The sequence below is a fragment of the Sarcophilus harrisii genome, chromosome 1 (genome assembly GCF_902635505.1).
Source record: "Sarcophilus harrisii chromosome 1, mSarHar1.11, whole genome shotgun sequence".
Classification (NCBI taxonomy): Eukaryota; Metazoa; Chordata; class Mammalia; order Dasyuromorphia; family Dasyuridae; genus Sarcophilus; species Sarcophilus harrisii.
The window spans coordinates 665,910,306-665,923,979 of record NC_045426.1 but is presented as its reverse complement, the minus strand read 5'-3'; the positions used below and the strand labels follow the sequence as shown (position 1 = coordinate 665,923,979).

Sequence of the window (13,674 nt, the reverse complement as noted above, 5' to 3'; positions counted from 1 at the left end):
TTTGCATGGGGCAGAAAGATGGCTTAGCCTTCACTCTCAGATTTGGTCCCCAGAGCAGCCCTTTAGTTGAGCTGTTACTCCTTGTCTGGCTGCTTTTCCCTCCAGGCCAACTGCTCTGGTGAGAAAGAACAGGTCCCAGCCCAACCCCTGTGACCAACCCCTGTAGCTCATTTTGTTTCTCTGGGCCTACATCAGAGATTCGGAGATTCCTGACTTTGAGGGAATCCTGGACCCCTTTGACAAGGCTAGTGAAGCCTTGGACCTCTTCTCAGGAGGGTGGCTTTAAACGCATAAGAAATTATTAGTTTCTAGGTGATGCAGTGGATAAAGCTTTGGGCCTGGCCTCAGACACTTAATTAGCTGCATGACACTGGGCAATTCAAACATTATTTGGGCAATTTGACCTTTATCTAGCTCTGTAAAAAATGGGAATAATAATAATAATAGTACCAACCACTGGGGTGGTTGTGAGGATCAAATGAAATAATACTTGTAAAGTGCTTTGCACACTACCTGATGTATAATTAATGGATGCTTGTTTTTTTCATATATTGAAATAATTATTAAAATATTTTTAAATGCTAACAAAATCAGACTTCAAGGCGTTTGGTGGGAACAAAAAAGCAACAACAGTGAATCTGTTTTTCTCTTTGTCCTTTGAGACGGTCTTTTTTTTTTTTTATTAAAGTTTTTTTTCCCCTAAAACATACACATAGATCATTTTCAACATTCACTCTTGCAAAATCTTGTGTCCTAATTTTTTTTCTCTTCTTCCCACCCCCTCCCCTTAGACAGCAAGTAATCCAATATACAATTCTTCTATACTTATTTCCATAATCATCACGCTACCCAAGAAAAATCAGATGAAAAAATGAGAAAGAAAACAAAATGCAAGCAACCAACAACAATGAGTGAGAATATTATGTTGTGATTCCCCCCTTAGTGCCCACAGTCCTCTCTCTCTGGGAGCAGATAAAATGGTCTTTCAGCTCATTTGGGGGATGGGAGGAGAGGCTTTAAGGACTTTCTGCATCTCTCTAGAGTGACATCGTCCTTTGTTACAATAAAAAAGAAGGGAAAGGAAGCAGTTCAGTACCTCAGCTGACTGTGTATGTGGTGTTCCATACCCTTGGCTCCCCACAAAGAAAGAAGGGAGCTAACATTTTCTCCTCAGCTGATTCTTTCTCCTACCTGCTTAGCTCCTACAACCTTATTTCTCACAACTTCCTAATGGGTACCTTTCATTCTGTCCAGACCAGAGATCATCACTCTCTTACAAAATAACTGAGATCTGGGTTTATATTTAGACTTTGATGCTTCTTAGTTAAGTGACTAGGGAAGAGGAAGACCATTATTTTGCCTCTTCATGTGGTTTCACCATATTATTGAAGATCTTGAAGTGGTGTATAATCTAAGCTGCTCCCACCACCCTCCCTTGTAACTTTCCCTCCGATGAATTTTAGATACAGAGTTTCTTCATGATATTTTGCCCTGATGTTTTGTGTGTCCATTATGTCTCCTTAACTGATGGTAACTCCTAGAGTACAGGATGGGGTTTTATACCTCACTACTTAACGTAATGTCAAGACATACTAAGCACTTGCTAAATGCATGCTGATTAATTGATAACATTAAAGATGATTTTAAATTGTGTTCTGAGTTTCCTACAGAAATTGGTTTAATTTGTAATTGTTGTTAATTCTTTTCAGGATCATTAAATGCCATTGGTCTGGATTGTGTGCAGGACCCTGTATTCTAGGCCCTAGGGATGAAAAAAATTATAGTTTCTGCTTTCATTGAAATCACACTCTAATGGGGAGAATCACTTAAATAGACAAATTAGTATGTTTACAAGCAGAATGGGATGTAAGGGGAAGGGAAAGGTCATTTTTACCGAGAGGTGATCAAGGAAGGTTGGCAAAAGGGGGACTCCATCTTGAATTTTCAATAGAGGTGCCCCAGCACTTGGAGAATATAAGCAATTTGTTTGTGAAAATTGTGATAACCAGAGATTAATCAGGGCAGGCTGACGGCATGTTGCAAACCCTTTGTTGGATATAAAATAGGCACTTTACCAAATGTTTGCAAAGCCCCTGTAGGCCCATTGTCAGTGTATGAGCCCATTGGCACAAGTACCTTGGGTGTTGAGTGGATAGTGATTACGTGGTCCTGAAGCGGACTGGCCAGACTAACCCTAAAAACAAGCCCTTCTGAACTGAGCTCTCCACTGCTGGGGACAAGCAGGCCTGATGGTGCAGTACAGACCAATGGTCCCGCCTCAGCTGTGCTGTGCTGTGCTGTGCTGTGCTGTGCTGTGCTGAGGGCCCCCTTGGGACGAGCCCCCAAAGCAGACTGAGAAGCCCCAGGAGAAGGCCCAAGGAGACTGCCTCAGAACCAGAGCTCCCTGGCCCAGACCCGATAGCTGGAAGGGCGACCAACTGACCTCATCCTCTGCGAGGGGCTTGTGAAATTGTCCCCGGGAACTGCTGCTCAGTGGGCAATAACTTGAGCAGAGCATCTTCTGCGTAAGCCCTTCCCTGGGTGATGTGCTCAGGATGGTGCGGGCACTGATGCTGCAAGTGCCTTGGGTGCCTGTCCTCCAGAAGCCCAGGTGGGCAGCAGAAGCAGCTCTAGGACTGGAGAGGGTCAGGAGGAAGGAAGTGTATTCCAGGCTTGGGGTGCCATGAAATAAAGGAAGCAGACCTGGCCAGCTCTGTCAAATCCTTGGAGGACTGAGGGAAATGCAGTGCTCAATAATTAGCCTACCCTGGCATTTCACAAAGGTTGAAAGTAGAAATTTAAGGAAGAAACTAGGGCAGGCCTTATGTCTATTGTTGCTTTGGAGAGAAATGAGTTCTAATGAACTAAAAATAACTGAAAAGAAAGGAGAAGGTTGGTTATTTTTTGCAGTTCCCAGATTTCAAAGGGACCCTTTCAACGAGTGATGCATATGCTTGAGTCATGCTGACTCAGTTGTGTTCAGCTGTGATGGTACCTATTGTGTGCTGAGTATGTTGCTGGCTAAGGGCTGGGCCAGATCTTTCAAGGGACTTTGGCTGTTGCTAGAATCATGTGCGCAGTTTTTAGAAACTCAGGCTAATAATCCACATGCGATGATGGAGGCTGGTAATCAGAAGCTATGGCATCGTGGCCAAGTCATTTGCCTCTTCTGGAACTCATTTTCTTCTCCGTGAAATAAGGAAATTAGACTGAATCACTTCTAGGGCCTATTCTGGGTCTACATTTTATGATTTAGGCTTTTTGGTAGTTCAGGCTTTGACAACATCATCAAATCATCTTTAAAAAAATTTTTTTACTACCTTTTTTTAATTTTAATTTTTCTTTACATAACCAAAAATTTTCCCACTACTTTTCCCCACTATCTCATAAAGTAGATATTTTTTAAGGAAGGAAAAAAAGAGAAGAGAAAAAAGAAACCAGTAAAACTGATACATCAAAAAAATCTGGCAGACCATCCCTACCGAATCCCAGCTTTGTAGATACCCACTTCTGCAGAGTGGTGGGGGAAGGGAAAGTATCTTCTCATACAGCTTCTTTGGAATTTGCCTATTTAAAAAAAAATCTTACTTATTTCACGAAATATTTCCCAATTACATGTAAAAAAATTGTCATTTTAAAAAATTTTGTATTTCAAATTTTCTCCTTCACCCTCCTTGAGAGAAGGCAAGCAATTTGATAGATTATACATGCAAAGTTGCACAAGACTTATTTTCGTATTAGCCAGCACTATTTATTTTATTTTATTTTATTTGGTTCTTTCCATTTCCATTATAATGGTCATTGTGTCTGTCATTTTCTTAGTACTTTCTATCATTAATATCTTTTCCAGTTTGTGGGGTAAGAATTGAAATGTCTGGACTTGGGCATTTCTCTTATTAGTGATGTGGAGCATTCTTTTATCAGTCATCTTAATAGAAAAATTCCACACTTATTAGCACTCTTTTCCTCTTGAAATGACTTTGTATGTATTTTTCATTTGCTTTCATACATTGTTTCTCCTAGTAGAAAGTAAGCTTCCTAAGAGTAGAGATTTTCACTATTGTCTTTATATCCCCATAGCAGTCATAGAGCCTGGTACATTGTAGTTACTTAATAAGTAAAATAATAATGATCCCTTTACCCCTTCCATAGCACTTTTAAGTTTTACAGGGCATCTTGCAAAAAACCACACAGTGCAAATATTATCTCCATTTACATCTGAGCAAATTGAGACTCATAGTTAAGGGGATTTGACTAAAGTCACACTTAACTAATAAAGATGGGCGTGAAATTCGGAGCCTTTCAGACCTGAGACTTATATTCAGTCCTCCAGATTCCTAGACTCTTCAGTTCTTTTCATTCTATTATCATTAGCAGAATCTCCTCAATAGAGAGGAACCTCAAAAACCATCTTGTCCTTCAACCCAAATCCGAATGAGAATCCTCTTGACAACAAGAACTCTAACTTACTTGAAGATAAACCTGGTTCTGCCCTCTGGGGCCAAAAGAATAATTTTTTTAAAAAAAATCCAGAATTAGAATACATTTATTTCACAATTTTTCTCTAGCTATTATCTTAATTATATCTCACCAAATATCTTTTAGATAGTATTTTAATTTTTTCCAATTACATATAAAGATAATTTTTAACTTACATATAAAGATAATTTTTAACCTTTGTTTTTTGAAATTTTGAGTTCCAAATTTTCTCCGTTCTTTACCTCCCGCCTCCTAAAATGGTGAGGAGTTTGTTATAGGTGATGTATGTATAATTAATTATATAAAGCGTATTTCCATATTAGTTATGTTGTGAAAGAAGAAATACACCAAAAGGGGAAAAAAAAAAACTGGCAAAAAAGAAAAAATAAAGAAAGTGAAACTAGTGTGTTCTGATCTATATTCAAACTCCATCAGTTCTTTCTTTGGATGTGGATAATATTTTCCATCAAAAGTCCTTTAGAATTGTCTTGGCTCTTTGTGTTTCTGAGAAAAACTAAGTCTCTAATAAATGATCATCACACAGTGTTGCTGTTACTGAGTCCAGTGTTCTCCAAATCTGGGTCACTTCACTTTGCATCAGTTCATGTAAGTCTTTCCAGTTTTTTCCTGAGATTTACCTGCTTATCATTTCTTACACAACAATAGTATTCCATCATAGTCATATATCACACAATTTGTTCAGCCATTCCCCAGTTCATGGGCAAACAGAATAATTCGAATTCTTTTTCCATATGACAGCCCTTCAGTATTTGAATCCAATTATCATGTGTCTTCTCTATCTTCTCATCTCCAGGTTAAAAATACCTAAGCTCTGTAAGTAGTCCTCATTTAGGCCCTTCACTATCCTAAGGGCCTCCATCTTATCAATGTCTAATTTAATCTTAATTGATTTTATTTTATGTTTTTCTCCCCCTTCCACCTCTCTCACAAATTAATGAGAAAATACTCTTGTAGGTGCAGCTAGATGGTATAGTTGATAAGAGTACTGGGTCTTGGAGTCAGGAGGTCCTGAGTTCAAATCCACTCTGAACACCTAACATTCCCTAGCTGTGTGACCCTGGGCAAGTCACTTGCCTTGAAAAAAAGAAAAGAAAATATTTTGTAAAAAATGAGTACGGTCAAGCAAAACAAATTCACTTAATTTGCTGTCTGGGAAAAAAAGCATGTCTCATTCTTCGTCTTGAATCACTTTTCTTTCAGAGGTAGCTAACGTGCGTCATCATCAGTCTTCTGGAATCATGGTTGGCCAGTGCATTGATCACTATCTTCTAAAGTTATTTACCTTTCTGATGCTGTTACTACTATACAAAATATTTTCCTGGTTCTTTTTGCTTCACTCTGCCTCAATTCATATAGGCCTTCCTAGCTTTCCCTGAAGCCATCCATCTTATCATTTCTCACAGTACAGTAGTTTTCTTTTACATTAATGTACAGCAAATAGTTCATATATATTAGATTTAACATATATTTTAACATGTATAACATATATTGGATTGCTTACCATCTAGGAGAGGGGGAAGGAGGGGAAAATTTGAAACACAAGGCTACGTAAGGATCAGTGTTGAAAAATTATCTATGCATATGTTTTGAAAATAAAAAGCTTTAATAATAAAAACAAAACCAAAAACATTCATTTACTGTAATTTGTTTGTGCATTCCTTAGTTGATGGTCACTTCCTTAGTTATCAGTTCTTTGCTGTTTTGCATATTTTTGTATACATTGGCCCTTTCCCTTTTTCTTTGATTGATGTCTTTGGAATATAGGCCTAGGAGTAGTAGTGGCCCTAGGCCATGGAGTATGCCCAGTTTACCAAATTGCTTTCCAAAGTAGCTTGACTGATCTCCAGCTCCCCCCCAAATCAGTGTTTCATTCCCCCTCAGTGCTTTCAACTTTTATCATTTTCCTCTTAATTGATCTAGAATGTGGTTGACACTTCTAAACTAGCACGCTCTCTCCTGCTGTTATCTGTAAATTTGAAAATGCCTTTATCTAAATCATTGAAAAAGGTGTGGAAACAGTACAAGGCCAAGTTTAGCTACCTGGGACACTATACTGGAAACGGTCTAAGTTGATGTAGTCTGCAAGTTTTGATTTGCCTAATTATATGATCATCTAGCTCACATTTCTCCCCTCTTTTCTACAAGAATAACTTGAGAGGCCTTGTGAAATATCAATTTTAATTCAGCAAACATTTTTAAAGTGCAAGACATTGTTAATATCAAAACACAATAGGGAGTGGACATTCTCTTAGATTCAAAATATGCATGGGCAAGTAAATACAGGGGAATTGAGAGAGAAGAAAACACTAACAGGGTGGAGAGATGAATCAGGAAAGACTTGAATAAACAAGTAACACTGCTTGTGCTTTGAAGGAAGATTCCAGATTTGGGAGGCAGCCTGGGCAAAGGCATGGAGCTGGGAAATGGAACGTCGAGTCTGAAGAAGAGTCCATAGGTCAGTTTGGGTGGAACAGGGGACCCAGATAGAATTGCGTAGAAGTGTAGGCGAAGGCTGGGTCGGGGAGCATCATGAGTGCTTTTTGCTAGAGGCAGAAGCAGCCATGAGGATTTTTAAGCTCCAGGTGGGTCTTGTCCGATCTGGGGCTGGCTGTAAACAGCGTCACTTCCAGGCTGCTGCTAGTATAGATGCTAGCGAGGAGCCAGGCAGTGAGTGCAGAGAGAAAGGTAGAGTCCTTGAAGCTAAGTTTGCAGACCAGGTGGCAGGCCACGCTCCGGCTAAGCGAGCGGACGTGGGGCCTCGGGTCAGGGAAGCCTTAGTTCTGCGCCTAGGCAAGCCTCTTAAGCTCTTGTGGCATCCGCGTCCTCGTCTGTAAAGGAGGCCGCTGGCTGTGTCTGCTCAGACTTGGTCCTCCCCAGCTGGGTTCTCACTTGCAGAGCTGGAAGGGGTCCCAGAGCTCGTCTAGACTAGCTCCCTCGTTTTTCAGGTGGAGAAACTGAGGCTCAAGCATGGAAACAGATTGTTTCCAGTCCCTGCCAAGTTAGAATTAGGATGCAGCTGTGAACAGGAGTGATGGGAGCTGTGGCTCATTGCCACAAGGGGTCAGGCCCTGGGAAGACTCAGCCACCAGTGAGCAGACCCTATGAAGAATTGGGGGTCCCATCTCCTTTAATGATTGCTGAGCATTTTGGGTACATTTTCTCAGCTGAACTTCCCAGCAACCTGGGGAACTAGGTATTGCTGTCCCCATTTTACAGATGAGGAAACTGAGACTCAGAGAGGTGAAACGATTTGCTCTTGACCCCTAATGCATAATTGGTGTCAGAGGTGAGATTGAAAACCCAGTTCTTCCTGACCCAGTGCCACTTTGTGGCACTGTCTCCATGTGAGCGTGGCTTTACTTAGGCCCACCTGCTGTCCTCCTCCAACTGACAGATGTTGCTCTCCTCCGATCTCTGTCTCCCACAGTCAGAGTCTTTGCGGCCCACTCTCTCAGCGAGGAAGATGGACCGTGTCCTGTGCCCGGGGGATCGTGGTGAAGAGAAGGGTTCGGTAACGGAGCACAGAGCGGTTCCCTGGCAGATCTTCCCCGTGCTCTCAGATCAGCAGTCTCAGGGCGTTGAGCTGGCCTTGGCATATGCGGTGCCCATCCTGGACAAGAAGAAGACCTCTCGCTTGGTGAAGGAGGTGTCCGCCCTGTACCCCCTCGAGGGCCAGCAGCATCTCAAAAGGGTGCGCGCCTGCCCAGAGGAGGCCAGCCCCCACCCGCTGGAGATGCTGGTTTGTTTAGCCAGGCCTGGGAAGGAGCAGGCCGAAGGCCCGCGCACGCTCTCTGAGCTCCTGCCCGACGAGCAGGTGGACCGCCGCGGCCTTGGGGAGCCCTTCCTGGTGCACGTGCCTGCCCACCCCCCTTTGACGAGGACGCAGTTTGAGGAAGCCAAGTTCCACTGGCCCACGGCTTTCCACGAGGACAAGTACGTCACCAGTGCCCTCGCGGGGCGCCTCTTCTCCCGGGAGGAGCAGGTGAAGATGCAGGCGTACATGAGGCGAGCCATCGGGGCAGCCCGGCAGGGGGCAGAGCAGGGCATGAGGGCCGTCGGGGCCGTGGTGGTGGATCCGGCCACAGAGGCCGTGCTCGCAGTGGGCCACGACTGCAGCAGTGCCGCGCGCCCCCTGCTGCACGCCACCATGGTGTGCATCGACCTGGTCGCCCACGGGCAGGGCAGGGGCACCTACAGTTTTCAGGCTCACCCGGCTTGCACCTTCTCTCCGCCAGAGAGCAGAGAGGCCCCGGCCCCCAAGGCTGTCCGGGCTGGCAGAGTGCGGAAACTGGAAGCCAGAGACGACGGGTTGCCCTACATCTGCACCGGCTACGACCTTTATGTCACCAGGGAGCCGTGCGTCATGTGCGCCATGGCTCTGGTGCACTCCCGGATTCAGAGGGTCTTCTACGGGGCAGCGTCGCCCGACGGCGCGCTGGGCACCAAGTTCAAGATTCACACCAGACCGGACCTCAACCACCGTTTCGAGGTGTTCAGAGGCATCTTGGAGGACCAGTGCTGTTCCCTGCTCAGAGAGAGCTAAGCAGACAGCCGGGCTTCCGAGTGGCCTGCATTTTTCCTCTCCCACTCCTTTTTCCATCCCAGCACAGTGAGGCCTGTTCCCGTCTCTCCCAGGGGGCCTGGAGACTTTCCGTTTGTCTTCCCGGTGTTAGTTACCCTTAGGGGCTGCCACGTGGCCGTTCTCATGCCCCCTCTTTTTATGATCTGGCTGTTTGTCACTTAAGACAAAGATTCGGTGAGGATTCAGAACATCACCTCTTATGTTTATGGCTGTGGCTAGACTTCTTGCTGGCCAATTTCACCTGGAAAATAATTTGTTTGCATGCCCTCCTTGTGATCATGCAAATTCAGTCTGTGGCTGTCTGGGTGGAGCTTGTTCTGCGGAGCATTCCAAACTGGGGGTCCTTGTTGGAGTGTAACAGGACCTCTAGCAGCATGATAAAGTGGGAGAACCATTGCTTTGTTTTTAAATCTTGGAAATCCTGGGTGTGACTTTTTATAATAACTATGATTGTCTTTTGTTAAATCAAATTATGAAAAACAAACCTTGAAATACCAAAATGAAAATAAATAAATTTGGATCATTGCCAGAATTTAATAATCATCATAAACATGGACAAAAGTGTTTTATTTCTGAGATATTTCGTGTGTCAGTACTTGCACTATCTACCTCGCAGGATTGCTGTGGAAAAAACACTTTGCAGATCTTCAAGTGCCATGCAAATGTAGGAGGCCTAGGTCCCATACAACCATACCTGTATTAATTACATTTCCTAAGTATCTGTGATGTACCATCTCCATGAAGCAGTGGGTGAGGCTGAGCAGTGTGTCAAATTGGGGAGCATTTGTGAAGCACAAATTCCACATGTGTGGAAAGGAGATTGCTGTAGAACCCAGGAGCTTGTTAGATCAAAGTTGAATTCAGTTCAGTAAACGTTTTTTTTTTTTTTTAATTAAAAAGAAATTTTCTTTGACAATGTTTTTATCACTTCTGTTTCCCACTTTTCCCTCCGAAAGCCTCCCCCAAAGAGCTATTTGTGATAATAAAGAAGAAAAAGAGAGAAGTAAAGGAGAAAAAATTCTTGAACCAACTATCATGGCAAAAAAAAATTTATCTCACATATTCAGTCTTCCACACTCATGGTCCCATCGCTTGTGTAATGAAGTGGGAAGGAACTATCTGCCCCACATTAGAATGGAAGCTCTTTGAGAGTAGGGACTATCTTGCTTATTTTTCTATCCCTCTAGAGCTTGACAGAGTAACTGTTTAACAATACTATTTTTGACATATCTCTTTATATAAAAATACCTTTTTTATCTTTCTTGTTTGAAGCCAAGCTTGGCTCCAAGTAATTTTGAAACATTCATTTCCAATTATTTGGTTATTACTGTTGTATATATTTTTTTTCCATCGTTCTGCTTATTTTCCTTTGAATCATATGTTGTTCCATATTTTTCTGTGTTCATTATTTGTTGTTTGGCACAGCACTACAAAAGTCCATTATATTCATAAACCACAATTTGTTTAACCATTCACCAATAAGTGGATATCTACTTTGTTTCTAATTATTTGCTCCCACAAAAAAAAAAAGTTATAAATATTTCGGTGGACATGAAGCTTTTTTTTTTTTTTTTTTTTTTTTTTTGGTGTTGTTCATTAACAATCCTTAGGCCTTGTACCTAGCAGTGGAGTCTCTCTGGATCAAAGGGCATGCATTTTCTGAATAATTGCAAAATTCTTTCCAAAATGATTTTACCAGTTTACAGCTCTATCAGTAATGCATTAGTGCATCCATTTCCCACAGCTTGCTTTCAGCATTGACAATTCCCATCACCAGTCATTTATTCAATGACTTCATATAAGACTCTGTGCTAGGCGTGGAGAATAGAAGACAAAAATAAAATAATCTTTGCTCCTAATAAGGAGCATTTTGTTAGAGTGATATATCATGTCTACTGATCAGTAGCTGCTAAATAACTACCAAAACATTTTGGAAAGAATTTATGTAAGTGATAGCCCATAAGCTGAACCTTAAAGGACACACAGGATTCTAAGAGGCGTAATTTGGGAACGAGTGCGTTTCAGGCATGGGGTAGCATGAGAGGTGTGAGAGAGAGGATCTCATTAGAGGAACAGCTAATAGGCCAGTACGAAGTGGTAGAATTGTGTTCACATCCAGTTTAACACACCAAATCCAGGATCTTTTCAGTGCTTATAGTTGTCCTGGGGAGTGAGATGTTCAAGTGAATTCATATTTGGCCTCAGACATGTATTAGTTGTATGACCCTGGGCAAATCACTTAAGTTCTGAGTTTCAGCATCTAGGTAAACTGGGGATAATGATAGCTCTTACCTCCCATAGTTGTTGAAGTCATAAAGAGATTTCTGAAGTGTTTTATTAACCTTAAAACTCTACATAAATGTTAGGTGTTGTTGTTAGCTAATATTCTTACTAACTAGGCACTATATTCATTTTTTTCTGCCTGCTAAAGTTCATGTGCTATTAGCACCCTCTAAACTTTGGTGGCACAAGTTGTAGCTGCATGTCCTAGTTAAATTTCTTGTCTTTTTTGGGGGGTGGGGAGAATCTTCCATTTAACCTTATCCAATCCTGGTACATAGGAAACGTTCAGTATTTCTCAACTTACTGTTGATGATTAAAAAATGTTTTAAAAGTCTTTATCAATAGTTCTATCCATGGAAAATTGAGGTTTCTAATTCTATTTTTAAATAGTAAGTTATAGTTTTAAGCTGTATTAGAAAAAGTAAATTAGGGTTATCTTTGAATGATAAAGTACTTGATTCTTGTCTAACTTTAGACAACAAACTTGAAGTACTTGTCTTCTCCCAAAAACATTTGCCTTAAATTCTAACTCTTCCCCGTTTCTGTTAGAAGCATCACAGAAAGTTACATTCTCCTATCTGTAAATGAGGGTTTATGGCTTGATTTGTTTGCATGTTGTCTCCTCAATAGATTGTAAGCTCCTTGAGGGCGGGGGCTGTCTTTTGTCTCTTTGTGTCTCCAGTGTTTAGCACAGTGCTATGTATATAGTAGATGTTTAATAAATGGTTATCGATTGAGCTTTGTAGCTAGCGATACAGGTGTGCATCATAGCAGTGGTTTTCCAACCAAACACCACTTGGTGCACCCGATCTGTGCAGGGCGTCCCTCAGTGAGAAGAGGAATGAGGGAGAAATGGTTGGCAGTATGAGGCAGCAGCAAATTCTGAGTGTTAGATGGGGTCTCAAACAGTCTTTCTCCGGCTTTCCTGGGAGGAAACGAGTCCGGCTTTGGGATTTGGTCAGGGTAGCCTTTGTGGGTGAAGGAACGGTGCAGAGACTAAAAGGTTCAAGGCCTGTTGGGCAACTAGGCCAGGTCCCTTGGTTGGGGTCTCCTTTGGAAAGCAGGGGCTAAGCGTTTTCTGAGTGCCCTGGGTGGAATCGTAAGCCGGCCCAGAGACAGTGTGGGACAATGGGAGGAAGGCCTGGTTTAGAGTCAGTGACGCTGGCTTCCAATCCTGCGCCCGTCGCAGCTGCCCTGTGGGGTTAGGGTTAGGTGACAGACCACAGCTTCTCTCAATGTCCTAATGTGTACGGTGGCAGGGGAGGGGCTGGGTGTGGGGGCCCGGCTTTGGTCCGTGACATGTATGAGAGAATGGGGGTGCTGGTAGGCCAGGGGGAGCGCTCTGGGGGGTTGGAAACAAAAGGGAAATGTTCAGCAGAAAGAGCCTGAAATTGTCTCCATGTGCGCGGGGAGGCACTTGTGCATGGGGAGGCGCTTGTGCGGTTGGCGGCTGAGTGCATGCTTATGTGAGCAGGACCCCTGCGCAGCTCGTGGCCGGGCGTGACTTGTTTGTTTTTTGTCTCCTAGGGTCACCCTCCTCACCTGCCCGTTGACTCGTGGGAGCACCTGGAACAACTATGTCAGGTAAAGAACACTATCACACACAGCAGAGCTTCTTCCACTTTTTCCACTTGCAACCATTTTTCACCTGAGAAATTTTCGTGTCACCCTCGATATGGAGAAATATAAAATAAGTATTCAAATAAAAAAATTTATTGGTAATAGATCAGTGTTCCAGGACCCCACCTTCACTCACACAACCCCATATGCACTCTCTGCCCACTGTTTAAGAAGTCGGACAGCAGTGCCAGGGTTTGTTACTGACTTTCTTAAGTCTGCAGGTGCCCTGAGAAGGTACCCTGTCTAGGCCTTTGTGGAGGTGGGAATGCTCCCGGTCCACACTGAGTAGCAGTGAGAAACTCATGTTCTGTTGGCTCAGCTGGTGATTCATGCGTTAATTCAGCTACTGGGCCTGACTGTGTGCAAGTGTTGGGGATATAAAGAGTCTCCTCAACAAGCTTCCAAGTCCACAGACTTTGAGCTGTTCGTGGGAGCATTTGGTGCGGCAAAGGGCAGACCGACCAAACCATCTAGGAAAATGGCAACACAAAAATCACTTTCACTTGAGGGAAATTTAGGCTTAAAATTGGAAGGGACCTTAGATTCCAACTCCTCATTTTATAGATGAGTAAACTGAGGATGAGTGGGTCTTCTACCCCTGTAGCGGGGCCAGAGATTGTTGCCCCGAGCCGCCCCTGCCTTTGAAGTTACTGGACCATATCACAGGGGTGCTCAGCCCACTCTAATGA

At 43.0% G+C, this 13,674-nt stretch overlaps 2 protein-coding genes across 2 annotated transcripts in view; both read left to right on the top strand.

Annotated features, from left to right (window-relative positions):
• ADAT3 (adenosine deaminase tRNA specific 3) overlaps positions 1 to 10,437 on the top strand; it is a 32,475-nt gene extending 22,038 nt beyond the window's left edge. The window contains exon 2 of the mRNA XM_023496847.2: positions 7,928 to 10,437. Within this exon, the coding sequence (XP_023352615.2) occupies positions 7,964 to 9,043 (1,080 nt within the window). The 5' untranslated portion in view covers positions 7,928 to 7,963 and the 3' untranslated portion in view covers positions 9,044 to 10,437. The remainder of the gene's footprint in view (positions 1 to 7,927) is intronic.
• The window catches only part of SCAMP4 (secretory carrier membrane protein 4), a 67,858-nt gene that overhangs the window by 22,057 nt on the left and 32,127 nt on the right, over positions 1 to 13,674 (top strand). The window contains exon 2 of the mRNA XM_003760793.4: positions 12,893 to 12,949. Within this exon, the coding sequence (XP_003760841.1) occupies positions 12,943 to 12,949 (7 nt within the window). The 5' untranslated portion in view covers positions 12,893 to 12,942. The remainder of the gene's footprint in view (positions 1 to 12,892; positions 12,950 to 13,674) is intronic.